The following is a 25,165-nucleotide window of genomic DNA, read 5'->3' on the forward strand; positions in this document are numbered from 1 at the left end:
GACTATATGTATCAGTGGCTGTAGCTCCTCTCTAAACAATACTGCCACTCCTCCTGAGCCCCGTCCTCTTTGCTTTGAACGAGTCTCCTGTCTACAAGCTGTCTCCCATCGCTATCCACTAACAAGTGGCATGGACTGTCCAGGAGCCTGATGCGTCTCACAGTAGAAGATGATGTCCCTCCCAGTGAAACTATCCTCAAAAGCCCCTACATCAAGGCGTAGAGATCCATTACAATTCCAAGTAGCAACTTTGAGTGTAGTCCCATAGGTCTCGCGCCGTCATGAAGAGCGCCTCTCCATAATCACCACTCTACCATCTTCATAGAAGGCCACTTTCCCTTTCTCTCGGGCTGCCCTTATCTTGGGCATAACTTCTTTCACGTGGGCAAGTTGCGAAAGTGTGAGGTCATCTCCAAGAAATATTCCCGTCTTCTTGAGTGTGTAGGACGTCTCTTCAAGAAGTCCTTCTTCGCTTTCATGGAGGGGAAACGAATGATAAGTGCTCTCTCCTTAGAAGATTCGCCACTACCTTCTCTCTTCTTTTCCACTTTGTGTGCGTGGCTTCAATGCCCATCATAGAGAAGAGCTCCTTGGTTTCCCCTTCCGCATCATCACGGTCTTTTAGACCAGACACTCGTACATGTATGGCCCGGGTCTTCCTCCTTTGCTCCTCATCAAGGGTCATGTTGATGATGGTGGGAGTGGGGATGGGTGGCGATTCTTTACCTTTCCCTTCTTTGCAACCTCGATCCATTTCTCCGCCTTGTCCATCTTCTTTTGTGTCTTTGTGATCACCTCCACCCATGAAGATGTCTTCTCTTTATGTTGCTCCTCCTCCTCTCGAATGATCCTCATTTGTTCCTTGATGGTATTCAACTCTTCAATAAAGAAGGGCTGAAATTTTCCATCCTCAAGCTTGCCTTTTGAAGTGGCTTCCAACTCCTTTTTGAGGGCTGAGATTTCAGCCGCTTGACTTTTAGCATGCAATTTGGCCTCCACTAGTTCCTCCTTTAAGGCTGAAATCTCAGCCTCTTGCTTGGATGTTCTCTCTTCGAGCTCTTGGATTTTGTCAAATCCCTTCTCAAGTTTGGAGAGGTGGTTTATGATTGCGGTAACGGAAGAGTCGACCATCTTCTTGTTTTCTTTGATAATTGTGCCGAGCTTGTCCTCCACCTTCACGAGTTCCTCTTTAACTCCGGTCTTGGCCATGCCTTTTTGCAGAACTTCCCACAGCCAATGGACTGGAAATTAATCCATGACACCAACGCGAAACAGCAGCAGCAGGGAGGGGGGGGGAGGGGGGTTCAAGCTATGTAACTCTGCTATATACACACCAAAAAATCCCGCAATGTACAATGGCCCCAGGCTACTGGTCGGCCAGTCCATAACAAACCAACAACAGCATATATGCTCACGACCAGCAAAAATGCATAGTCGGCCAGGTCACCAGCAGTCGGCCAGGTCACCATGACAAGTCAGGTAGCAACAAACCAGTCGGCCAGCAACTGAATCAGCCGACAGCCCTCCCACACCCACAAAAATGGGAAAAAATACATGGAGAGTGAGGTAAAATGGGGAAACACCAAAACTGGGCGGGCACACCCACAACAAAGGCCCTAGTGTAACCTAGGGCCAGGAGATGATTGCTAACATGGACCAAACCCAATGTCGTAGTGGTAGTCCTTTCTCTTGCAACCACCCATGGTGTAGCATAAAACAATGCTGTACAAGAAGCACGTCGTCTTGCCGATCATCTAAGATATAGAAATGGACGGTCTTTTGAACCTCGCCCGCAACACGAGCATATATTATATGCACAAAAATGGTAACCTCTTTTTGCTATGTCAAGGCATCGGGAAGTTGACAAGACAAGAAATGACGCGTGGCATAACAAGAAAACTGAGACGCAAAGAATGCGAAGTTACAAGGGATTACTCTTATGACTTTGTTTTCACATGTTTGACTTCTGACAGTGACAAAAGATGCACCTGTGACAGTTATACCTTCATAAAGGTCGTTTCTCCCAGACAGTTAGCTTGTATTGTATTTATGAGTGTCCCACTGTTTAACACCTTGGCAACACTTGGGGCGGTCATGTTTCCTGTGTGACTACTGACAGCGACAAAGATGCACGTGTGATCGTTATGTCTTGGTAATGGACAGTTATGTTTATAAGTGTCCCACTGTTCATCTTGGCAACACTTGCTTTTGAAATCATGTTTCCTAACAGTAGAACCAGAACATAACAAAAGACATTCACATACAGCCCAATTTATCTGACCCCTTTTTATGCCTGTTCTAAGGTCAAAGTCTAACCAGTTATTTGAAAGCCAGGTTTGTAACATAATGCCCGTGGCCCACCAAGTAAGTACCTACTTGGTATCAAAAATTCTGACCTTTTGATTAGTTAGCAATGATCCCTCCATTCTTACCTCATTGAAGGAGTTGTATTAAAAACACATCATCCCCCCCCCCCCCCCCGCCCCCCCCCCTCAAGAAGACAATTTGCCAAAGTTGTGTTTTCAGTTGCAAATTAATGTAATTATCAACAGATTTACTTCTCTGCCTCTAGTGCAGCTTGTACTGCAGCCACAAGCGTCTGTATTAGCTTTGGATTGGTCGCCATGATGCCGTGTTCCACATCCAGATATCTACCTTTTGAAAAGTCCAGTCGTTTTCCTGCTGCATCAAGGACCACACCTCCAGCTTCTGATTTAAACAAAAAAAGAGCTCATCATCAATTCTCCCTAAAATAACAGAGATAGCAGAAGCCATCTGTGTAAAGCTAAACACAGAAAGAGCACGAGTACATGCACAGGCACACAAATGATTGATGAACATGCACACACGCAAGCATATACGTGGATGTGATTGAAACAGATTAAGAGAGAGGAAGAGCTAACGATGGAACTTCACCAAAAAAAACCAAAAAAAAAAAAGAAGAAGATGAAAACACACCCTCTATCACAATACAACCAGCAGCATGGTCCCATATCTTCTCTCGATAGCCCGGATGTGGAAATCGCAAATATATAGCTGCATCCCCTCTGGCCATAGCACCATACTTTGCCTGACTATCTATTCTTACTGGGGGGGCTCTAACTCCCATAATCTGAGAACCCCCCCCCAAAAAAAAAACAATCACAATTCAGAACGGCCACTATATAGTTTTCACATAAATCTGTGCCAAATTAGGTTTTAGCATACCTTTGCAATACGTTCAGTCAAGTTCTGCATTGAATGGGCCGACTCAAACGACTCACAAAATGTTGCCAAAGCAGGGTCATCAACATCACTAACATGAACCTGCAAAATAAAACTCTCAGCTTTATTCAAACGGGGTTTCACACTCATTTAATGCGTATGTAGCAAGTGGTTGCACAATATGGTTTCTTGCTTGGACAGACGGTGTAGGCACGATGGTGGGAGGGATTTTATGTGTGAAAACCTACACGTATGAAGTAAATAAGTGTGTAAAGTTGAGGTTGCTTGCATATAAGAGCGTAAAGAAACTCCACACCTCCGGCCTACACATGGGTATTTCTCAAGGAGTTATGCAGTAAGGGTGAAATGGAAGATAGACTTGAAGTGGAAATTGTACCCTTTGAGGTGCAAAAGAGCCATCCAATGACTGCAGCATTGTACCTGCACCTTTCCTTGCACTGAACAAACAGCCAATTGGTGCTCCTGATGAGTTTTGAAGAGACACCCCCTTCAAGGGCAAGTTTGGGCATGCCAACACACCCAGTACAACTTCACCCTCATCCAAGAGCGCCAGGGCCACTGCATATTGGTCTCCTCTTACAAAACTGTTCCAAAGCAATGTGTACCAACATAAGATACGATCCTCTTATGAGAGAAACTCATAATCAAGTTCTTGGGTATACGGAATTCATCATCAAACCTACCCTTTCGTACCATCAATGGGGTCCAAAACCCAGTGTCTCCCACTTTGACCGCCCTCAGATCTGCCCCTATCAATAGCTTCCAGAACATCTTCTTTACTTAATCTAGGAGCATTAGGGACACCGTCAGCAGCGATTGCTTCATTGACCAGATCTGTGATGCGGAGAAGCATACCCATCCCATCTTCTCCACGTAGATCGTCTGCATCCTGCATTTTCACAGTGATTTCCCAAAGAATAAAAAAGGTCTGAAAAGCAACATCGCCAAAAAAGTATACAAAACCCACACCTTACAATAGAAACTATTAGATCTCTAAGTAAACACAGACCTCTAAACTTGAATAATTACCAACCTCTTCTGCTACCATAGAGAATGTTTCTGAAGAAGTCTCCCTTTCCAAAGCCCAGCTGACCAAAGTTTGAGAACCTGCCCAAAGCTTGCAAACTTAAAATTGTATTCATTTGTTATCGATTAACTTAAATAACATAACCTTATACTGTTCTTGAGAGAAATGCACCATAATCAGCAACAGTGACAGGAGACTTGTCAGCTTTGGCCTGTGTTTCCTTGGACAACAATTTCTTTTGAACTGCCTACATCACAAAGAACCACCTGTCAAAAAGCATGATGTTTATATCTACCTGTGTGTGTGTGTGTGTGTGTGTGTGGATGCATGCACACGCACATGCTATGTATGCATGCATGCATGTTTGTATGTACGTATATGAGCCTACAGTTCTATGTTCCAAGAGATAAGAGTTAAAGAGAGACAGCGAGAAGAGAATAGCATATGCAGAGTTGTCTTTTTTGGAAGAAGGCATGTCCTTGAACATGCTGGAGATAATGCCAACTACTATGTCATATTAGTGTCACTAGGCAGAGCTCATCAAGGGCTTTGAGATGACAGCCAACATGTCGTGTCACATGTGTTCAAACTTCAGTTAGTTGCCATGTCAGCATGCCATATTGTGTCATTTATGAAAGTAGTGAGGTACGCAAGTGTCAGTAGTTTAGAAGTAACCCTTTGACCAGTCAAAAGAGTAAGTGCCTCTACTAGTGGCCCCTTCGACTAGTCAGAAAGTTAAAAACTTTAAAGTAAGGAGATTAAAGTTTGCTAGAGAAAGGGCTTAGTACTCTTAATTCCAATTTTCAAAAATACAAAACCTGAAAAAACAGCATGGATCCTAAATGCCATACTACAACTTTCTTTACAGTAGCTAGGTGAATAACTTGGAATTCTTTTGCAGCCTTCCTGGAAGCATCATTTGGCCTAAGAGCCCTCCCTTAGTCTTCAAGTCTCTACTGTTCAGAAAACCCTAGATATTATCAACAGATAACACAGCATTGAAAGGTTTGGACCAACAAATTCAGTGGGATGTCTACAAGGCTTTGTTCCCAAACACCGGCGATTGCCATGGAGCTTGCTCAAAACATGGAGATCAAACACAACCATGGACTTCCCAAGGGCCGGTGCCTAAACCCAACCCAACTGGGGGTATTAAGGCAGAAAACCAGGGGTCTTCCAAGACCCAGTCTCAGTCCACGGCTCCACTTCCAAGGGAAACTGCAGTTGGCCCAGACCAGAAAGCAAGTCAGGACATAACAGACAGGAGTAACAGACAAGAACACCGGTGCTTCTTTTGTCATACTCTACTGCATCCCAAGCATCATAAGTGCCTTTAGAGAGAACCTGCTTCCTTTTTTGTAAAATTGAAACCACTGTCTCATTAGAAAAAACAATGTACATTCATAGTTGTCCCAGAGTGGGGCAGCTACTACTTAGTTCAATAACAGTGGGAAAACATTTCTACTTGCTGAAAGGAGAGCCCTCTGATTTCATGAGATTCTTGGAGGAATTGTATAAGGGCTCTCCGGAAGTAAGCAAAGAGCTGAACAAAATCTCCAGAGAAGAGCAGCTGATTCCGAGCATGGTAGATAGTCCACAATGCCCAGAATCTAGTCCAGTCAAGTAAGTTTGTATAAGCCGGTAGTGGACGAGCGAGGCAACCAAAAAGCCAAAACATTCGCCCGAAACGCCTCTAAAGAAAACGAGCCCGAAGGTGTCCAGACAAGTAACCAAGAAAACCCTAAGAGTGGAAGAAATACCAAAAAAGGTGAGGCCCTGTCTCTCTAGGATGGGGGCGCTGCCTACAAGATGCTCGCAATATGCCTCCATGCCAAAAGAGTTCCCGTTGGGAATAACCCCACCACACATCTCCATAGAAACAGTCGTTGCCTGAGGGGCAATTTGCTCTTCCAAATTCTTTTCAATGCAGCTTTCCAGCAAGCAAGAGATTTCGACATAAATGGGTTAACCCAGGTCCCATATGCTTGACTATCTCATCGACCCGTCCACAAAATCTGATGCCGGTTATAATTTTTCGAAGCGAGCAACTTGGATTTTTCAAAATTCGCCAAAACATAGAGAGACAATGCTTTCATGAAAGCCCTTACATCAGCCTCTATATTCTTGGGAAAATAGAAAGAGTCATCACCATATGCCTGTGCCACAAATTGTGTATCATCTACCATGGAAAGACCATGAAGCTGCCCATCTTGTCAGTTTGCCCTTGTAGAGGAGCATTGGGTGAGTCGCGATGGCATACAATAGCACACTAAGTGGACAACCCTGCTGAACAGATTTCCCAAGACGCCAAGAGGCTGAAAGCCCATTCCGTCCATTATATGAGTTGTAAAGTCGTAATGCACTATGTCAAAGGCCTTGGCTATGTCTACCTGCATGATGAGAACATCCTGCTGCGTATACTTGGCATATTCAATGCCTACGTATGCATTTGCTATATTGTCAGTGATTTGTCTTCCAGGGACAAATCCATACTGCGCTGGATGTAAACATGCATGTAGGACACTCTTTATGGTGACCAATTTGTATATGACAAGCATTAACGAGATGGGATGCCAATTCGATATAGTTTCACTGAGCTATTTTTTGGGCAGCAATTTCAACAAACCTTCTTTTCACAAGCATGGTAGCTGTCCAACATTCCAACAGTGATTTACCATAAGATTGGCGATTTAGTCGAACCCTGCTCCTGAGATATAGCCTGCACTGGAGCATCCACAGAACTCTCCTCCTCCTAATCAATGTCGAATGATTCCTCCGCCCGAGGTGCTCGAGGACGTGGCGGGTCAAGTCGAGGAAGGGGAATAGGAGGATCCAACAAGAAACCAAGAACAGGCTGAGTCGAATCAGCCCCTGAAGATGAAGAAGCTCCCTCTGCAATGGAAGATAAAGTCTCATCAACCACCACATCTCTGCTAACAATGATCTTCGAGATTGCAAGATTGTAGAGCCGATTGCCTTTAGATTCTGAGATGTAACCAACAAAAATATGATGCTTGGACTTAGCGTCCGACTTCCCTCCGACTTCCCTCTGTCACCATCCGGTATATGATGTCACATGCACTCTGCACTGTAGTGCATGGTGACAATGCAACATTGTACAGTATTAGTATCCTTTAGGATGATATTTGTCGTACACCGTGACCCCATTGTAATCCTCAGTCCAAGATATGTCAAGCACGAGCTAAGTAGGTCATTGCTCAGCCATAGTGAGTCAGTCAGTCAGTCAAGTCCCTTAACCCACTTGGAGAGAATCATTCATGCATGTAGAGTCAGTAGAAACCTTAGGGTTTGCATTAGAAAGCACTCTGCATATTGCATATCATTCATCCATTGCACATAGACCATTGCAGAAGCCTTGAAATAGCATCTGGTATTTTTAGGATATTTATTAGCATTTATCTAACATTTTTCCCATATTTTTCAGCATTTAATACCATTATCCATGATAAACAAGTCGTGTAGCACTTTATGCTATGGTCGGCCAGCATTAAATGCCAACCGACCAACCCATAGATAGTATAAATAGCTTTGCTTTTGCACCATTCCATCATCTCATAATTCAGCAAATAGCATTGGAGCCTTCAGCCTAAGGAGCATCAACGATTGACCATTCAGCATATAGAGCAATTCAGCCATCAGCATTTTCAGCCAGCGTTTCATCCTTCTGCAGCTAGGAGCATCTACGCATGTGCACTCAGCCTCCATCAACAAAACACATCAGTTCCCAGCATTCAGCTCATCAGAAGACCTGCGTTTTCTGCATAGAACCAGTTTTCAGCATTCATATCATCATCGTTTTGCTCCCGCACTCTAGTGAAGGTAACCCGCATACATTCATTCATTTTCAGCATTCATACATAGCCTAGAACAGTCCCCAAACAGTCCATACCTCAACCTCAGATTTGCAGCCTTCCCTCATTCCATTGGGAACAGTGCATAGGCTCGAGATCGGTCATTATTGGTGCTTCTACAGCCGTGTACAATTCAGCCCGACTCTTGGTCCTCCAAGATCTTATGTTTGGCTTATCGTCAGTCCGAAGTCATTCTCTTCAAAGTAATAAAAGCAAATACTATTCTAGTAAAGGGATAGGGGGCCCTTCAGTGGGTAATTCGGGACTCAATCTGGTGTACAGTTTCTATCTCTCTCTCTCTCTCTCTCTCTCTCTCTCTCTCTCTAAATCTCTTTAAGTTTGAAGTCATTAAAGTGGATTGCTAAACTCGCGAAATTCAGGATACAGAAGGCGGTGTGAGACTTGTGTGACAGGATCCTTAATTACGAATACTTCCGCTGCATGTTACATTGGTATCAGATTCAGCTTGTCCACACACACCGCATCCTAGCGTGAGGGCATCCTTGGATGGTCAGATTGCATTCCGGCACGACCACCGACTCCAACATCATGTCTACAAAGGAGAGTACACATCAGCAGGAAGACGTCTCCCCCGAAGGAGACCTTGCTCTTCCGCCTACCGCAGATACCATAGCTGTACTCAGAGCTCAGAACTAGCTTCCTATGGAGCGTCTACAACACTTGGAGACAACAGCAGCACGACCTCCTCCTCCTCCAGCAACCCCCGACTACATCGCCCTCTTCTTTCAGATGGAACGACAAAGAAGAGAAGACGAGCTTCGATGGAGAGAAGAAAAAGCTGAAGCTGAAGCAAGAAGAAAAGAAGAAAAAGCTAAAGCTGAAGCAAGAAAGCAACAAGAAAAAGTAGATAGACGAGACAATGAGAAAGCCCGCTGCCCAACGCAAGATCGAAGAAGACTAACGTCAGGCTGAACTCACCGCTCGGGAGCACCAATGAGAGCTCGATCGAGAACGCATGTTACTCGAACACCAAAGGGAAAAGAAGGCCATACATCTGAGGTATCAGTACCTCTCTTCAGTTTCCCCAGCCATAGGTGCCACCAGCCAGCAACCCAGCAACCCGCGACATCAACTACTGTCATTCGAACTCAACCAAATTTTAGTAACTATGATGGTAAGCGTGATCATTTAGCAGTTAATCAATTCATTCATCAATTTAATGCTCATTTTCCTTTAGCTAGAATCATAGACCCTCATGATAAGAGTCCACGTAGTGGCTCCCCACCTTACGGGTGAGGCAGTCACTTGGGCAGCATTGGTCTAGTCTTCATACAGACCAGACCACACGTGTCGCAGCTTTCAGCTGGGATACATTTGTCCATGACCTAAAGACCAGATTTCTCCCTCCCCAGTATATGACCAGCATGGCAGATGAGTTCTATGGACTCAAACAGAACAGGTCTTCTGTGCTTCAATTTTCCGGAAAGGTTATAACTTTAGCACAACAGTTATGGTTATCTCAGCAAGCCAAGATGGATCAATTCATTCGTGGATTAGATCCTGATTTCCGATTCACAGTTTGTAACTTTGAACCCAGTACATATGACCGGGCTTTGACTCTGGCTCAAAATGAAGAAATGAAGATGAACAGAGGCAAGCCTAAGCAGTCGTCGTAGTCTAGTACCAAACCCCAGCAGCAACAATCTGCTGCACAGACAGGGAAAGGAAATGCATCTTCTAAAGATGCTAAGAAGGACAGCAATAATAGCTCTAGTTCAGGAGGTAAGAAGGATAAGGAATCCAAGCCTAAGAAAACCCCGGAGGAAAAGGCTAAAGTGTTAGCAGTCATCTCATGTCTGTATATTTACACCAGGGCCTCTGTTGTGGGTGTGCGCGCCTGATTTAGGTGTTTTCCCATTTTTCCCCACTTCCCATATTTTTCCTATTTTTTCCATTTCATTCTGAGTGTGGGAGGGTTGTCGGCTACCTCTGTGTACCTGGCCGACTGGTGGATTTTCTCCCGATTGCTGTCCAGCGCCTGGCCGACTGCTTATGTGCTGGCCGACTGCACCAGAGCAGGTCGTGGGCAACACTGCTTGCTGTCGGCTGTTTTTCAGCACGGCGACTGGCTGCCTGGGGCCATATAAAATGGCCCCTTGCCCCCCACACAGTATACATTGTATTCCGGGATGTATATAGCAAAGTTACACGCTTCTCTCTCTCTCTCTCTCTCTCATTTCTGCGTTTTTCTGCTGTGCACTTGCTCTAGGTGTTTTCAGATCTTGTCTTCATCTCCGCTGCATATTCTAACATGGTATCAAAGCTCTAGGCTCTTGGAAGATCTTGGAAACTGTGTGAGCAAGAGGGGGGCTGTTTGTAGTGTTGATTGGAGGATTGTTTTGGGCTGTACGGGAAGAGGAGAAGCAAGCGAAAGGCGGGTGTCACCATTTGGCCACCCAATTGGTCCACCCGTGCTTTCTTATCATGTATGTACATTGGATTGGTGTCCATGGCAGTTGTTTATGCCGGGGATTGATGCCACTCATGTGATACTGTACAGGGATTCCAAGTTCACCTCACATTTTTGGAGGGCATTATTCGAGAACTTTGGAACCAAGTTACAGTTGTCTAGTGCATTCCATCCACAGACAAACGGCCAGACAGAAATCTATAACCAATTGGCCTTTGATGTTCTCAAGTTATATTGTCATGACCAGTAGTCCAAATAGGAACATTATCTTCCTTTGGTCCAAGCCATCTTGAACGATACTCATTCATCCAGTGTCGGACGGACTCCGTATGAGGCAACCTTTGGTCGTCGTTTCTCTTCTCTTTTAACGAGAATGATGTCTCTATCTCTTGAGACTAACAAAACGACGAAAGTATTTTCCAAAGTCATTGAGTCAATTAAAGACCACTTGACCAAAGCACATGAAACTTATAGTAGACAGGCAAATAAGTCTAGACAAGATGTCCACTTCAAGGAAGGGGATTGAGTCTATCTGCGCATCATGAGAAACAGAGATTGAAACAAGTGGACAAACGTTATCCCAAGCTTTCTTTCCGTAGTTTTGGACCTTTTCCAATAGTTAAAAAGATAAGTGACGTCTCCATGAAGTTAAAGTTGCCTAACAGTTGGACGATGCATGATGTTTTCCATGTTTCTTGGCTAAAACCATATGTTGGTCCAGAAGTAATTGATGTTTCATATGAACAATAGCCAGACGTGGTAGGCGAAGCAAAAGTCATTGAGCCTGAACAGATCCTTCTTCATCGTTGGAAGCATGGTTTCGGTCGAAGAATACGTCAATTCTACACGAAGTTCCGAGACCGACCAAGGTACCCATGAAGCCCTTTAGCTAGACGAGGAGTTCTTTCAAGAGTATCCCCAGTTATTGGCAGACTACTTGGAAGCCATGAACCTGCCGCCAAGCTAAGCAAGAGGGAATGTCACATGCACTCTGCACTATAGTGCATGGTGACAAGATGGCTCATCATCATCAATGCAGCATTGTACAATATTAGTACCCTTTAAGATAATATTTGTCGTACGCCATGACCCCATTATAATCCTCAGTCTAGGATATGTCAGGCACGAGCTACGTAGGTCATTCCTCAGCCATAGTGAGTCAGTCAGTCAGTCACGTCCCTTAACCCACTTGGAGAGAATCATTCATGCATGTAGAGTCAGTAGAAACCTTAGGGTTTGCATTAGAAAGCACTCTACATATTGCATATCATTCATCCATTGCACATAGACCATTGTAGAAGTCTTGAAATAGTATTTGGTATTTTTAGGATATTTATTAGCATTTATCTAACATTTTTTCCATATTTTTCAGCATTTAATACCATTATCCATGATAAACAAGTCGTGTAGCACTTTATGCTATAGTCGGCCAGCATTAAATGCCAGCCGACCAACCCATAGATAGTATAAATAGCTTTGCTTTTGCACCATTCCATCATCTCATAATTCAGCAATCAAGCATCAAGCGTTGGAGCCTTCAGCTTAAGTAGCATCAATAATTGACCATTCAGCATATAGAGCAATTCAGCCATCAGCGTTTTCAGCCAGTGTTTCATCCTTCAGCAGCTAGGAGCATCTACGCATGTGCACTCAACCTCCATCAACAAAACACATCAGTTCCCAGCATTCAGCCCATCAGAAGACCTGTGTTTTCTGCATAGAACCAATTTTCAGCATTCATATCATCATCGTTTTGCTCCCGCACTCCGGTGAAGGTAACCCACATACATTCATTCATTTTCAGCATTCATACATAGCCTAGAACAGTCCCCAAACAGTCCATACCTCAGCCTCAGATTTGCAGCCTTCCCTCATTCCATTGGGAAAGAGTGCATAGGCTCGAGATCGGTCATTATTGGTGCTTCTACAGCCATGTACAGTTCAGCCCGACTCTTGGTCCTCCGAGATCTTGAATTTGGCTTATCATCAGTCCAAAGTCATTCTCTTCAAAGTAATAAAAGCAAATACTATTCCGGTAACAGGATAGGGGGCTCTTCAGTGGGTAATTCGCGACCCAATCTGGTGTACAGTTTCTATCTCTCTCTCTAAATCTCTTAGAGTTTGAAGTCATAAAAGTGGATTGCTAAACTCGCGAAACTCAAGACACAAAAGGCGGTGTGAGACTTCTGTGACAGGATCCTTAATCACGAATACTTCCACTAGATGTTACACATGAATAAAATGCATCTGACCCAAAAACCCAAAAGTGAGAAACCGTGGGTTTTCTTCTGAGGTAGGCTTGAAAGGGAGTCTGCCCTAGAACAGCAATAGCAGGGGATCAATTGAGAATATAAATAGCAAAATAGCAGTAGCAACTGCCTCCACCCAAACCTTTTGAGGAAGACTCCGATGTTCCAACATTGTCCGAGCTATCTCAATCTTCCACTCCACCACGTCGTTCTCTGAAGGAGTACCTATGTTGGCAAACTCCCATTGAATGCCGTGTAGCTCACAATACTGGTTAAAATGACTAGAAGTAAACTCGCCTCCTTTGTCAACTCGTAATGTCAAGATAAAGTGTCTTGACTGTTTCTCCACCAAGGTTCTCCATGTTTGGAATCTATTGAAAGTTTCATCTTTGGATTTGAGAAAATAGGCCCAAGTATACATGCTAAAATCATCAACCAAAAGAAAAACATAACTGGCAGAACGAAGAGCTGGAGTGCGCATCGGTCCGCACAAATCTGCATGAACTACCTCCAAAGGTGCCGTAGCTCGCCATGTAGCCTTCTTTTGGAAAGGTGCCCAATGTTCGTTTCCCTTTGAGGCAAGAGTGACAAGTGCCCTCACGTGTGCCAACATCTGGCAATCCATCCACTAGCTGCTCCCGAAAAGCCTTCCGCAAGGCCTCCAAATGAAGATATCCAAATCTAGCATGCCAAAGATTGCCTGTGTGGATACCTATTTGAGAATAAACAGCCATGAGCCATGGTCCTCGATGCCTTGCCAAATGATCTTGTTAGTGAGAGGGTCTTGAATGATCACAGAGTCCTCCATAAATTCCACCTTAGTGCCCAATTTGCAAATCTCATGTACAGAAAGGAAATGAAATCTCGAGGTGTACTTCCCTCCGTGCCATCCGGAATGAGGGGCATTGTCCCTTTGCCAAGGATAGGGACAGTAGAGTTATCTCCAATGGCAACTTTGCGGTGGTGTTACTGCAGTTCATCAAGCCAATCCTTGTGTCGATTAATCATGTGTTGTGTGGCACCGCTATCCAAAATCTACTGAGAAGAGTGGGAACAAGAAGGAAAAGCTTGCTCAACCATTGGAGGGGGAGTCTTGGACTAGAGATCAAACAAGGTGACGAAAGTTGACTGCTCCACAACTTTGGCAGATGAGCTTGCCCCTTTGTCATTTGACTTCCTTCCAAATCCCGCATATGTGACTTCGGCATTGTCACCATAAATGCCCCTGTTTTGAGCAATAATCACAAACCTTCTAGTTGCCAGAAGAATTAGAAGTTGAAGTCCCCTTCGACTTTGCATCCTTGGAGTCCTTGGAAGGAGGTGCCCCACCTTTGCCTTTGTTAGGCTCCCCCCATCTTTGTCCAATGGAAGCCTAGTTACCTTTCTTTGAAGAAGAATCCCTAAATCTACTCTCCTGATCAAGGACCACCGATCGTAGATGTCGGAGAATCTCTTCCAAGCAACATGTGCATGGGTATCCCATTTGATGTGAGCGATGACTGATGGTTGAGAGTTCAAAAGAATGAATGACTGAGCACCGGCATTAAGCCAATCCCGTAAAGCAACTTTGTGGGTAAGAACATCCCTTGTATCTTCATCCTCTGCGGTGTCCAGGTTGGGCCGGAGCACTGGTCGAGTGACGAAGTCCAGAAGATCATAAGTCTTCAAGACTGCTTCCACCATGACTTTCCAGATGTCATAGTTTGTGTCATCAAACTTGGCGTTTGAAGGAAAAGTGGAAGAGTGGGTATCTGAACCGCCCGAGGTTGAATGAGTGCCATGTTGTACCTACTCTGAAAAACGCAGCCACCAAAACAGCCCAAGAGCTGCTCTTTGCACTTGTAGGGAGGTTGGGCGGGATAGAAAGAGAGTAAAGGAGAAAAAAACGCTGAAAATGCAGATCTGCCCCTCCGAAGAAGAAAATGCAGGCCTGAACCACTAGACAACCACCGAGTTTGCGTGAAAATGCAGAAAATCAGCACCAATCAGCCTCCAATCAGCAATTCCAAGTCTAGACATCTATGGGCTTTGATACCAAGTCAGAGGGCAGCGGAAAGATGTAGACGAATGACAAAACCGTTGAAGCTCCAAGAGAGAGATGAGAGAAAACAGCAAAATGTTGTTGCACTAATCCTCAAGAAAAGAGTGGATACAACTAGCCCATAGGCATAGGGCTGAAGGTGCTCACCAAAGTGATCTAGAAAGAATGATCAAGAACGATGAAAAGTGAGGAAGAGGGCAGCATATATATACACTCCTATATGAGTTGGCCGACTGCCTCCTAGGCTCCTACACGACCTGAAAATAGGTAAAATACCATAAAAAAAGGGTGGGCAACCCACATCAAAGGCCCATAAAATAGGGGAAAAATATGGGAAAACATATGGAGTGCCAGAGCATGGAAATGGCCCCCATAGACACCAGAAAAGCCACCAACACGAGATGCTATATGCTAGCATGCCATGCATCAGAATCAAGTCTGCCTTTATCTTTAGACTTTTACATTTACCACATGAAAGCTTGTTGTGGCAACTTTTGTTTTCCCCTTATCCAAGCCTGCAAGCTATAACAGAGTAACATTCTTCCCCTTTTGAGTTTGCATTGAAGCCACAAGAGCAGCTTGTGGAGGGGGCATGGCCACAACAAGTAGCTGCAATAAAAGCAACATACATTCTGATTGCATATGCCCAAACTTATTTGGTTGAGCTCATATGACGGTGGTGGTTGGGGTGGTGAAGGAACTCGCTCCTTGGCGTGCCAGGATAGGTATTTGCTTGCATAGCGACTATCAACTGTTGGTTTTGGAGTTGCATAGCGTCACGTTCAAGCCTTTCTCACGTTGCTTGGTCAGCCTGCCTTTGGTCTTCTTCAGCCCTGCGTTCAACCCTTCATTCATTCTCATGTCGAGCTTCTTTGGCCCATCGTTCTTCCACCTTTTTGGCGTCTTCTTTTTGCCTTTGTTGCTCCATGATGAGGAACAATCTCTCCAATTCAGAGAGCTCTTTTGGCTTTTCAGTTGCTTCCTTGGCTTTTTCAGCTTCCTCCTCAGCTTTTTTTTCTTTGGCCGCTTCTTCTTCTTTAGCCTCTATATGTTGCCTTAGAAATCTTTTTTGTTCCAAGAGTAATTTGATGAAGCCTTCATTGCTTTGCAGAAGCATTTCTGTAGTGGTTGTGTCTAACTTCATCAATGTTCAGCAGTTAAATGTTCAGCAGTTAATCCCTCAAATCTTTGACCTTGGTACGATGGTCTATCATAGAATCTCCTTCACGCATCTCAAGAATATCAAGCTGCCTCTTGAGATATGCAACCCATGCCTCATTCCTTGTTTGATACATGTTATGTAGTGTGTCCCATGCTTGTTTTGCCGATCTATGTGACTGTATATGTGGTATGATAGATCTCTTGACAGACAATGCTATCAAGAACATCTATGCATCATGGGAATCCCATCTCCTTTGTTCCTCCGTAGAAGGAGAAGGGACAACAACATGTACATCTGTCATCAACAACTGCAACCCTTTGTGCAACATTTCAAGGTGTAGCTGGTTGAAGTGTTGGTGGGCATGTGTCTTCACCAGACATGATATCTCATGGCCCTTTGGCTACCAACACGTTCCGAAACATAAAACTCCATAATGAGTAGTTGGTTCCATCCAACTTGTCCTCCTAGGTTGAAGTGTTGGTGGGCATGTGTCTTCACCAGACATGATATCTCATGGCCCTTTGGCTACCAACACGTTCCGAAACATAAAACTCCATAACAAGTAGTTGGTTCCATCCAACTTGTCCTCCTAGGTGAGCACCCCCAAATACATCCTATTCCTGAGCCATCCTTGCTCAACCATGCAAAACCACGCTCCACTATACAAACACAAGTACTAGAGCATGTATCCCAACACTGTATTGTGCCTGCAACTATGTACACCTATAGCAAGAATGTAGAACTGCATTGTATCAAAATGGTATACCTTAGATATTTGTCTTTTCATGCACAGGAAATCCCGTCGATGTCGGAGCCTGTCTGCAGCCTCCCTTCACCACCAGTTACTGTAGCACCACTTACTGCTGCGTCTGCCACCTCCGGCCAGTGCAGCACCCTATGCTGCCACAGCCAACCCAGCAGCGCTCTGTTCCGCCACTGCCATAGGTTGCACCACCCACAGCCCCAGCAGGACCAACCTCAGTCGTACAACGCCACTGTTCCGCCTAGTGCAGTGCCTGCTCCACCCGCTGCTGCCTGTGCAGCACCGCCGCTGCCTGCCTGCTGCCAGCTGCTGCATGTCACACCGCCTGCTAACTTGCTGAAGGTGCTGTGCACTGCTGTGCTTCACGCTACCTGCTACAGCACCGCCTCTGACTGACTGTGCAGCCCTGACACTAGCTCGTCGCCGCTTATTGCATTATCGTCTTGTGTGCTTTGCACCACCTCAGCAGCTGCATTAATCGTGTGCCAGGTGCAACGCTTGATAGCCACAGCACCGCCTTGACAGTCGTGCTTGGTTCAGAAACACTTCAATCGTAGGGTCGACCAGGCATGGGAGAAAGCTCCACAGGTACAGGTTGTCAACCAGCTCTAGAGTCTAGACCAATGGAGAGCTTGAGTACAACGGGAGTGCAACATGTAGGGAGAGAGTTAGGGTTTCATGTGGGAGACATACACAGAGAAGAAGGGAGAGAGAGAGAGACATGTGGGGATAAGTCAACTCAAAGTATATCAGTGTGTGACTCCCCTATCACACATGTATATTTGCTCTAGTACACATAGTGCACTTAGTACATTAAAAGTATGAAGTGTACTATGTACTATAAAACTTATGGGCTAGTACACACTATAAGGGTGGGCATAATGCCTTTACCCCAACAACCTCCCACTTAAAGGCAATATGCCCTTAAGTGAAGGAAAAGAAAAAATCAGCATGTACATGATAATATACAAGGCCATATCAAGGCTGAAACTGGCCTCATCCAATGCCCATCAACTGTCTGCAATGAGCAAACCGCTCTGGAGGCAAACTCTTTGTTAGATATCCGTAACGCCGCTACGGGCGTTACCACAGGAGGGGACGGCCTTTGGCTCACCACCCAGCCATAGAGGAAGAATGAGGATTGCCCCTCATACCCCAGGCTATATAGTGTGTGGCCTGCCATCCACACTAGCATGGCCGCCCACGACTCCGCATGGGCGTCCTCTCCCACTGAACCCCGGACATGGCCATCCGGTCTGCCGTCGGTCACAGGCGTTACAGCCTACGTGACACTCTTTGTCAACAGATCAGCCGGGTTGTCATCCGTATGAATCTTGACAAGCTGAATCAGCTTGTTCTCTATCACCTCTCTGATGAAGTGATACTTCACATCCACATGCTTCGTCTTTGCATGAAAGACAGGGTTCTTTGCCAACTGGATGGCACTTTGACTGTCACAATGCAACAATGGAATATCCCCTGTATAACCCAAATCAACCACTAACCGAGATAGCCATAATGCCTCCTTGCAAGCCTCTGTGGCTGCAATATACTCGGCCTCTGTAGTAGATAAGGCAGTGCACTTCTACATCCTGGATATCCATGACACAGCACCTCTTGTGAATGTAAACACATAACCGGTAGTAGACTTCCGGTTATTTGGATGACCGGCATAATCCGAATCCGTGTAACCATGCACTAATGCATCATGTTTGCCAAAGCAGATGCACATATCCTGTGTGCCCTTCAGGTATCTCATGACACCTTTCACTGCTTCCCAATGCTTCTTGCCAGGTTTGGCCATGTATCTAGTTACCACTCCCACTGCAAATGCAATGTCCGGCTTGGTAGCAACCATGGCATACATGAGACTGCCACAAGCTGAAGCATACGGAATCTTGGCCATATCAGCCCTGTCACTATCCGATTGTGAGCTGTCCATAGCACTAAGTTTCACATATGGAGGCAAAGGAGTACTAGTCTTCTTCCCCCCTTCCATATTGAACCTCTGCAAAACTTTGCCAATGTATTCCTTCTGAGACAAATACAACACATACTGATTTCTGTCCCGAAGTATCCGCATACCCAAAATGTGATTTGCATCACCCAAATCCTTCATATCAAAGGTCTGATGCAGCCTCTTCTTCAAGGCATCCATCTCTTTACGAGATTTCCCGGCAATCAACATATCATCAACATACAAGATGAGGATCAATAGACTGCCATCCAAAGCTTTCTTGGTGTATAAGCAGTGATCTATGTTACTTCTCCTGAAATCTTAGGATTTCATGAATGTATCAAATTTATGATACCATTCCCTTGGTGCCTGTTTGAGCCCATAAAGACTCTTTTTCAGCTTGCATACAAGCTTCTCCTTTCCATTCACTGCATAACCCTCTGGCTGTTGCATATATATCTCCTCATGGAGATCACCGTGAAGAAAAGCAGTCTTCACATCCATCTGAATCAAATCCAGATCATCATGAGCAACCAAAGCTAATACAGCTCTAAGTGTGGTCATTTTTACCACTGGAGAGAAGATCTCATCAAAGTCCACAACATATTCCTGCTTGAAGCCCTTAGCCACTAACCTGGCTTTGTATCTCGGCTTTGCATCAGGTGCAACTTTGAGCCTGTAAACCCACTTGCATGGCAAAACCTTCTTGCCTGTAGGCAAATGCACCAACTTCCATGTTCCATTTTTGTGCAGAGAATCCATCTGACTTCATAGCAGGCTCCCAAAGAGCCTTGTCTGCCCTCTATAAAGCCTCCTTATAACAAGAGGGCTCCCCACAGTCAGTGAGCATCAAGTAGTCAACCCCTGGAACAAACCTGTCAGGGGGTCTGGAGGGTCTTGTGGACCTCCGTACCCAATGACCATCATTTGCAGGTTGCTGTCCAGCCTGCATATCACCTATTGGTGGCTCCTGTTCCATGCCATAAGGTTGAAAGATCATGCCCGGTATCTCCTCTAACTGTGGGATATCCATAGGGATATCTTCTGCCATCTCTGACTATCCATTTGGGCCATTTTCAGCATCATTTAAGGGCTGGTTTTGTTGCTGTAATGGTTGATTTACAGCCCTTGGTTGTTGTCCATGATGTCCATCATCATCAAAGATGACTCTGCCAGGCTCCTGTTGCCTTGCAGGCTCCTTATACATGCATGTTTCATAAAAAATGACATCATTGCTGCGTATAATCTTTCTATTCACTGGATCCCAAAGTCTATACCCCATTTCACCTCTGTCACCATATCCTAGGAATATGCATTTGTGAGACTTAGGATCAAGTTTGGTGCGTATTTCCCTGCGTATGTGCACGTACGCAACGCAACCAAACACTCTCAAGTGCTTGTAGGACGGAGGCTTCCCTGTCCATACTTCCTCTGGCACTTTCCCACCAAGCCTCGTGTTAGGTGACCTGTTTATAAGATGAACGGCTGTCATAACAGCTTCAGCCCAAAAACCATGAGGTAACGCAGCATGTGACAACACAGAACGGACCTTCTCCTGAATGGTCCTGTTCATCCTCTCTGCTGTCCCGTTTTGTGGAGGATCATAAGAAGTAGAGAGCTCCCTCTTGATGCCTTTAGCATCACAAAAGTCTTGAAACTGTTTGGACATATACTCTCCACCATTGTTGGAATGCATAGCCTTCAGTGTTTTGCCAATTTGATTCTCAACATGAGCAACAAACTTCTCAAACACTGAGAATGTATCACTCTTCAAACGAAGAGGATAAACCCACACCTTGCGTGTGGCATCATCAATAAAGGACACAAAATATTTTGCCCCTCCCAAAGAAAGCTGAGGCATATCACATACATATGTATGCACAAGCTCTAACCGAGCATCTTTCTGTCCAAGAGCTTTCTTGTGGGGGCACTGGAGTTGCCTGCCATATATACAATGCTCACAAAACTGAAAACTTGAGAACTTTAGAGAAGGCAAGTAACCAAAACGAGACAATTGCTCCATTCCTTTGACACTCATGTGTCCCAACCGGCTATGCCACATAGAGATTTCCGGCAGCTTGGTTGCATTTACATTAGCATGGTGACAAACACCAGCATGCATGAAGTAAAGAGTGTCCACCTTAGAGCCTCTGGCAACAACCAGTGAGCCCTTACTAATCTTCCACTTTCCTCTACCAAATGTGGTAACATAATCAGCATCATCAAGCTGTCCAGTAGAAATCAGGTTCTTCTTGATCTCAGGCACATGCCTGACATCATGGAGCATAAGCTGTGAGCCATCTGAAAACACAAGCCTCACATCACCTCTGCCAAGAATCTGGCATGAATGGTTGTCACCCAAATAAACTACTCCTTCATTGCCAGCAGTATACCTGACAAACAAGTCTCTGCAACCTGTGACATGAAAGGAGGCACCTGAATCAATGATCCATGAGTGCATACCATGACCATCTCCTGAATGGGCATCAAGTGAAGACATGAATAGGACTTCATCCTCACTGTCACCTGCATGTGACACATTGACTTCTTCAATCTTGAGTCATGCCAAAACTTGTACAAAGTTGTACCAAATCTGTACCAACAAGTACAGTAGCAATAAATGCTCTCCTGGTTGTCCAAATGAGTGAAAATCAGACCTTGACAGTCCCCACCACTGCATACAACAGTCATAGTTACCGCGGAACAGGAACGTTCCGAGAACGTCGGATGCTAGAATGGGAGCGGGAGCGGGAACGGGAGCGGATCGGGAACGTCGCGGAACGCCACGTCATATAACATGTCAGCATATGACACAAAAAAATGTAACTTTTTGTATACGGATAGCCAAATATGCTTCATAATATTTGCTCCCCCAAGACATGAACATACATTTCTGCAAGCAAAACTTTTTTTTTTTTAAATAAATTTCGAGACGTTCCGGGAACGTGCCTTCGCCCGGAACGGCGTTCCGGCGTTCCAGGAAGGCGGAACGATGTTCCGTGGTAACTATGGCAACAGTCCCGGACAGAAATTGGGCAAAAGCCCCTTGACTGCAAGTGGATTACTGAGGGTTCAAGGCATAAAAGTCTTCCCTGCTGCTTTGCCAAGCTCAACAAGCACAAAATCTTGAAAAGCCCCTTGATTCAAGATCAATTTCTGATCATGAATGGTACATTAATGCACATGAAGGCATCCAGAGTCTTCACAATGCTTCCCCCTGGCCACACATACATCCAATACATAAAAGCCCCTTGATTTAATGGCACATTGAGTGCTTGGCAAGCATCAACACATTGCCCAAAGCATCAAATGCCAGTGCCTGCATGCAAATCAACCCAATTGGCACAAAAGCCCTTTGATTTGCACTCCAATTTCCTGCAATTTTGGCCAGAATGTGAGATTGCTCACATCATACAGCATGTATGAATGCCCAATGGCACAATTACATCAAAAGCCCCAAATGTTAACACCCAATTTCTTGCAAATTGACCCGGAATGTGACCAATGTCACCCAATGTTGCCAATTTTGCTCAAAATCTGAGCCATTTGGACCTGTACCTGCTCAATTGATGATAATGGACATGCAAATCCCAAAATTGAAGCAAATACCTCTAAAAATTTTGATTTCTGTTGCAAAAAGGGAGGGGGCGTCGTATTTGCTGCTGCTGTGCAGGTACGGATGGTATATACGTGCAGGTGGGCGGTACCTCGCGACTTTACCCTTACAATTGATGCACACAGATTCGCTGCAGCCGCCTACACAAACCACCGTGGATCGCAGCCAAAGCGTCGCTCTGTCCTGAAGTGAACCTGCTGATGCTGGCCCGACTGCTGTGTTTTCCACAACCAAACGTAGCTCAAGCCGCCTTCCTTATAGCCGTCTGCAGTGTCTTCCCCAACCAAGATCGCAGCTCAAGCCGCCTTTGCGCACAGGAGAAGACGACATCGAGTTTGCTGCTGCTGCCCGTTATGGCGTTTGCGCTGCTGCTCGTTGATAGAGAAGGGGAAGAACGCTGCGGCCCTGCCTGTGGCTCTTCAATGCTGCGCGCTGCCCTGCACTGGAGGTTATGGTGTATGAAGCGAAAGCTACTACCTGTAAGCAAAGCGATCACAGAGAGATTCGAAGGCTAAAGGTGTAGCAACATGGGAACGCAACAGCAGCAGGGTGAAGATGTGGGATAAAACCCTGTCTGCACAACGGCCAAACTAATTTCCTTCGTGCTCTGATACCAGTTGTTTGTAGGGAGAGAGTTAGGGTTTCATGTGGGAGACATACACAGAGAAGAAGGGAGAGAGAGAGAGAGACATGTGGGGATAAGTCAACTCAAAGTATATCAGTGTGTGACTCCCCTATCACACATGTATATTTGCTCTAGTACACATAGTGCACTTAGTACATTAAAAGTACTAAGTGTACTATGTACTATAAAACTTATAGGCTAGTACACACTATAAGGGTGGGCATAATGCCTTTACCCCAACACAACACAGGAGAGAGAGAGAGAGAGAGAGAGAGAGGTGGTGATGAAGCTCACACGTAACTGAGGTTGTGTCAGAATACCCATTAACAAAAGGTTTTACCCCTAAAACGAAGGCCCAAAAGGGGTCCAAGTAATGTGTGCCATGTGTCCCTATAAATATGGCTACAAGTGGCTATAAGGTTTAAAAACCATCAAACTAATGCCTAGTGTGCATAGCACTAATAAAGCCTAACTCCTACATACATTTTCTCTTATTTTTAAAGCGTTTTAAGGAGTTGCCATTTTCATTACTAAGGATATTTTGATAACTATGGCTGGTGCACATCCAAGCTTACAAATTCATCTTTTCCAAATCAACCTCAAGGTTGGATATTGCAAGTTCGAAAGGTATTCAAAGAACTGCATTCCCCATTGAGAAAGGGTATTATGAGCTTTGAGTGATGCCTTTAGCATTCTTCGATAAGATGATAATCTAGTTTTTTAGTACTAGAGAAGATCATGGGCAGCATCCTGAGTAGATATTAGAGCTTTTAAGGAAAAATTGATGTGTATCAACAAGAAGAAATCCTTAATTTTCTTGGAGGAAGTGCCTTACTTAGGGTACAACTTCGGTCCATCCAGAAAGGGTTGCCTTAGAGCTAGCCAAGATGTAGGATATATTCAAGTGGCCGAGATGCAAGGACGCTTAAGAGCTCCAACAATTATTGGTCTTGCTCTAGGAGCATGTGGCTGAGCTTTCAGATCAAGCAGCCCCTCTCTAAGACCTCCCCCTTGCTTCAATCCTAACACAATGGCATGATTACTGGCATCCTAAATTACATGGAAAGGTTCTCCAAGCCCTTTGTTGTGATTGTCATGATCCAGGGTCATGGGGAACAGTACCTCGGCCATACAATCTGCGGAGTTTCTTCCTCATATTATGTGTAAGATCATTACAAGTCAGCAGTGCTGCAGGTGTTCTGAGATATCTGACATGGCAGAGCCACATCAAGCTGACTTTCAAATCGATATGCAGAATTCCAGCTGTTTCAGTATGTCACCTTCACCAGTGGCCATTCCCTGAAATATGGGTCACGGCTTCGCTGCTCCTTACATTCCCAGTGGGAACAGCCACTCTCTCTCCAAGATAAAGTCAAAGGAAAAAACTACACCTTTGACAAGGAGCTCTAAGAACTGATCCATGCTCTAAAGACTTGGAGGCATTGTTGTTATGGAGATAGATCCAGGCCTTGGCCACAATGCCAAATTGGATGGAATTGAATTTATCAGCAAATTTAGCAGCATAATAAAACAAGGTAAATTGCAACGCACTTCTTTTGTTGAAAGAGTATGTTGAGAGTATTTTGTGGTAGCAGATGCATTATTGAAAACAAAAATTGATATTGGGAGAAATATGCACTTAGGCAACATCGTGGTGGCAGATGCATTATTTGGGCGGGGAGGGGGCGGGAGGGGCGGAGGGAAAGACATTTATGGTGGATCTGTTAACCTACCTGACAAAGCCGAGCGGCAAGACGAGCAGCTCCGACGGCCAGGCGGAGCTCGTTCTCGTAAGGTGGGAGGGACATGGTCAGAGTTGAAGACGGCGAAGCGTCCCTCCAAGAAGAAGATGAAGAGAGCGAGGCGCGGCCAAGCGTTGGTGGTGCAACGTGCAGACAGATCCTCGCAATCCGATGGGGCACTACTGTGAACTGCATTTTGCATCGCACGGATTCGTAGATTTATGTATATATAAATTATTCTATTATATTATATCTATAAATATATATATATACTTAAAATCTCAAATGCTTAATCTCATATATATTATATCTATAAATATATATGTATATAAATTATTCTATTATATTATATCTATAAATATATATGTATACTTAAAATCTCAAATGCTTGGGCACCTTTATCCTCTTGATTGCTTGCACTTGTACAAGCATGAACATCAAGCTTATTCCAGATT

At 44.8% G+C, this 25,165-nt stretch overlaps 1 protein-coding gene across 3 annotated transcripts; it reads right to left on the reverse strand.

The window, feature by feature from the left end:
- Nucleotides 1-2,143: 2,143 nt before the first annotated feature.
- On the reverse strand, nt 2,144-24,929 carry SAL1 (SAL1 phosphatase-like protein). Of its 3 annotated transcripts, none has more exons than XM_086823458.1 (8): nt 24,702-24,929; nt 4,424-4,495; nt 4,259-4,332; nt 3,909-4,114; nt 3,602-3,809; nt 3,208-3,306; nt 2,959-3,112; nt 2,144-2,709 (listed from the first exon to the last, which is right to left on the reverse strand). In XM_086823458.1, exons 1-8 carry the CDS (start codon nt 24,910-24,912, stop codon nt 2,555-2,557), a joined length of 1,179 nt encoding a protein of 392 aa, XP_086679584.1. In that variant the 5' UTR covers nt 24,913-24,929; the 3' UTR covers nt 2,144-2,554. The 3 variants fall into 3 exon arrangements, with proteins under 3 accessions (XP_086679584.1, XP_086679585.1, XP_086679586.1); XM_086823459.1 differs by having other exon boundaries at nt 4,424-4,499; nt 24,702-24,834; XM_086823460.1 differs by lacking the exon at nt 2,959-3,112 and having other exon boundaries at nt 2,485-2,709.
- Between the last annotated feature and the right edge of the window lie 236 nt (nt 24,930-25,165).

Source organism: Cibotium barometz, chromosome 29, assembly GCF_041138505.1.
Source record: "Cibotium barometz isolate CiBa-2024 chromosome 29, ASM4113850v1, whole genome shotgun sequence".
NCBI lineage: Eukaryota > Viridiplantae > Streptophyta > Polypodiopsida > Cyatheales > Cibotiaceae > Cibotium > Cibotium barometz.

Bases quoted from the DNA above. Each gene is read 5' to 3' on its own strand.
- SAL1 (XM_086823458.1), bottom strand. From the start codon at position 24,912: ATGCAAAATGCAGTTCACAGTAGTGCCCCATCGGATTGCGAGGATCTG. The intron at 3,810-3,908 runs GTAGGTTTGATG...GCTTTGGAACAG, and splicing joins CCCATTGATGGTACGAAAGG to TTTTGTAAGAGGAGACCAAT. The intron at 2,710-2,958 runs GTGTGTTTTCAT...TGTTTAAATCAG, and splicing joins TGGTTGTATTGTGATAGAGG to AAGCTGGAGGTGTGGTCCTT.